The sequence below is a fragment of the Myotis brandtii genome, unplaced genomic scaffold, assembly GCF_000412655.1.
Source record: "Myotis brandtii unplaced genomic scaffold, ASM41265v1 scaffold68, whole genome shotgun sequence".
Lineage (NCBI taxonomy): Eukaryota > Metazoa > Chordata > Mammalia > Chiroptera > Vespertilionidae > Myotis > Myotis brandtii.
The window spans coordinates 3409869-3413598 of record NW_005370657.1 but is presented as its reverse complement, the minus strand read 5'-3'; the positions used below and the strand labels follow the sequence as shown (position 1 = coordinate 3413598).

Genomic DNA, 3730 nt, shown 5'->3' with positions numbered 1-3730 from the left:
AAAATTAAGTAGAAGGACTTTGATTCATAACTTTCTGAGTGGAGTCAAAAGGGCAGGGGGAGGGAGGCAAATATCATAGCTAGTACCTGTGAAATTATGAAGGGGATGATAGGGAGGAAGAACACAAAAATCTTTATATTATACACTGAGTCCTATTTAAAATAATAAAAAACTTGTGCGTGAATATAAAATATTAAGTACAAGAAGTTCTAAAAACATCTTATTGCCAAATTGTCAATGCAAAACAACTTCCATCTTAGGTTACATAACAACTCAGTTGCCCCCAACTAAAGTTAATACCATCTCTGACTCTGAAGTCTCACAAACTTTAACTCTGCAAAAAGATTATAAACTCTGTACTTTACACCACGGACTTCAATCTAGAGACAGCCTTTAAACCTGACCGTATGAATGAAGAATTTAAATAGAATTCCTACTGGAAATACTGTATTAAAAAGCTGACAATCTGATTTTTAAGTGAAATATTTAAAAGTTGTTCTTTTACATTTCCAGCACTCAAAGTCTAACGAAGAAAACAAAATATGCAACCATATCTCATAGGACAGGATTCACACACTCCAGATGATATTTATCATTCTCCAGATCCCAATTAAAGCTTTAGCTTTCAGGCGCAAATCAATCTCATATAGTTTTAGAAATTATGACAGTATTTAAGCAAGTTAAATGATTTCAAGAACTGTCTCGATTATACTCTTCACACAGTTTCTACCTACTAACTTGGAATGAAAAGAAATATTATGGCAGGACTCTGTTCTAGACTGTTAGTAGTCCATGCTGGCTAGTTTCATCTCTGTGAACAATTACACTGTAAGGTCCACGTTTAAGAGCTGGATTTTCCTCATTATACAAAAATAAATAATTTACTCTTCGAAGAGTGAGAACAGTGATTATTTGAGGGTAGGGTGAGATGCTGGAGGCAAATATCCATACCTCAAAACCAAAAAAATAAAAATCCCCAAATTAAGCGAGTTTTTAAAAGACCTGAAAGATTGTATTTTAAAACAGCCACCCTAAACGTTTGAACAATGTTTTAGGTTTGTTTTTAAAATGGCGGTCCTAAATTAAAAAATAAAAACGAAGTAACACCACTATGTGTCTGTCATCACATTAGAAAATGGCACCATTTAAAATCTGTGGCAAATGAAAGTGTTTCGACAAGAGGGTTTTTGTTTTAATAGTCATCCAAGGTATTTTCAAAGAACACGTTTCGAACATCCAGAATGGATGCCAATTCCAAAATGTGCTTCTGGAGATGAGGGTTCTCCACCGTTTCATCCCTTGGCAGTTGTGGATATGATTCTGGGTAATTCCGTGTTTCCTAACAGGCAGAGAAAAGTCAAGTTTTATAGTTTAATGAAAGAAAATTATAAACATTAACATTATTGTTAGCATTAACAATATTAAAGAGTAACAATATGTATTTTTCTTCCATACTGGTATGATTCTTATTGGTAACATTTTTTGAACATATAAAATTGCTGGCATGTGACCACTTTGATCTTAAAAAAATGATAACTTCATATGGTTCAACTTAATCTATTAATTTTGTGAGTTAATTCGCAAATATTTACTGGGGCTGATCATTTCTGGGCACTGTGGAAACCATACAATTACTATTTGTTAGGGGAGAAATCCTAGCATATTTCAACAAGTATTTCTTAAAAAAATGAATAAGAAGAAGAAAAAAGAAAAAAAGAAAAAATAAATAAAAAAAGAAGATTTGTGAAAGAAATTAAAATGAGAGAAAAACCATGAGAAGCACTGAGAAGGTCAAATTAATGAGCCTTTGAAATTAATTACAGGAGAGGGAGGTGTCAAAATGACTAAGATTTCAGGACTTGAGAGAAGGGTTGGGAACTACTGAGAGAAAGAGAAGTAAAAGAGAAGATGATTTGGGGATAGTAGAAAGCTTCAGGTTTTAGGTATTTTTTATTTGTGGTAACAGGGTAGTAAAAATAGAACTGCTTCTCAACCAGAATTTGAAAATTTAGGGCTGTATTTTAGAAGACAAGTTTGAGCAGTATCTGTAAACACTGATGTAATCTGCATGGAGAGAAATATTGCAGCCATAAAAATACATGATATTTTTAAGAATATTAACAAAGAGTAAAAAAAGAAAGAGTTCCTAAAAAGGGAGATGAAAGTTCAGAAAAAAATTTAAAAAAAGAACAGAAAAAATAATAAAAAAGAAAATAATAATTCTGTAATTACATGAAAGCAAAAGAAGATGATTTCAAGAATCAGGTAATTCTCATTAGGAATTTTGTCTTCATTTGGTAATTTCTATAAACCATAATTCTGCCACACATTTAAAATTTTCTGAAGAAGTTGCCACTTTTCTATGCATCTCACAGGACATGTCCTATACTCAAATGTCATTTCTATTTCTCTTATTCCTACAAGCCTCACTCATTACACATTACAAAGATCAAATTTCTGTTTTACTATACTAATTATTATGAGTGATAAAGATAAAATGTTCAAAAACCCTAAAAACAACAACAAAACCCCAAGAACTACTTGGGGGACTACTGTAAGCTCAATAATTCTCTCAGCTCACACAGGGATGGGAGATGTTTGAGTTCTGAGCAAGCATTCCCCGGAGTGGAGAGTATCTGTTGAAATGGGACATATGAAAGAGATCCCCAAAGAATCACACTTCTTCGTTTTAGACTGAAATAAGTTTCTATCTATATGCTAACACTACTCTAAATCCACCCTAATAAGTTTAAAAAACAAGCTGTGAAAAGGTCAAACAAATTTGCAAATAAGTTCACTCCTGCCAGAACAAAGTCTAACATTCTTCTTTTTTCTTTCTAACACTCTTTATAGAAAGACAACAAAATCCAGAATTCGACATTATAAAATTCACAGTGCCCACAGTTTAAGGAAATTACTAGGCATACAAATTAGAATATGAGACCCATAACCAGTAGGAAAAACAATAAAAATAAAACTATAAATGATAGAGATAGTGTTAGCAGATAAGGACTTTACCTATTACATATTCAAGAGCACAATGAAAACATAAATATATTGAGAGAAATGAAAAGTATAATAGCTAAAAATTTAAAAACCTCAATGAACAGTGTCTTATAGTTACCTGAATATACAGAAAAAAACAAACTACTTAGAACCAAGCAGACAAAAGACTTGAACATACTCTTCATCACAAAGAAGAACACAGAATAACACATGAAAAGTTGCTGAGCCTCAACAGTAATTCCAGAAATGCAAATTAAAACCACAATGAGCTACTACTATTTTACACCCACCTGCTTCACATCCTATCTAATAAAAGACAAAAAGGGCAATTAACCGTACCTCCGCTACGCTTCCCATTGGCTAATCCGAAAGATATGCACATTAACTGCCAACAAAGATGGCGGCCGGCAGCCACGCAGCTGAAGCGAACATGAGGCTTGCTTGCTCCAGTGATGGAGGAAGCCAAGGTTCCCTGCCTGCCGCGGCCTGGCTCTGAGATCCGAAAGCAACAGCTCCAAAGGCAACAAAGTTTTAATTATAGAAGCTAAACAAATCCCAGATACCTGCTTTCAGCCAGCTGTGGCCTCAGAGCTGGAGCAAGCAGGACGGCAACAAAGTTTCAATTATAGAAGGTAAATAAATACCAGAATAAAAAAAAAAAAGAAAAAAAAGAGGCTGGGAGCTTCAGTAGCCCGCCAGCCTGAAAACGGCCCTCAGCCCCTCA

General features: G+C 34.1%; 1 protein-coding gene across 1 annotated transcript in view; it reads right to left on the bottom strand.

Moving 5' to 3' along the window:
- Window positions 1-204: 204 nt before the first annotated feature.
- The window catches only part of SCAI (suppressor of cancer cell invasion), a 72685-nt gene continuing 69159 nt past the window's right edge, over window positions 205-3730 (bottom strand). Inside the window, exon 17 of the mRNA XM_014529420.1 lies at window positions 205-1339. Within this exon, the coding sequence (XP_014384906.1) occupies window positions 1193-1339 (147 nt within the window). The 3' untranslated portion in view covers window positions 205-1192. The remainder of the gene's footprint in view (window positions 1340-3730) is intronic.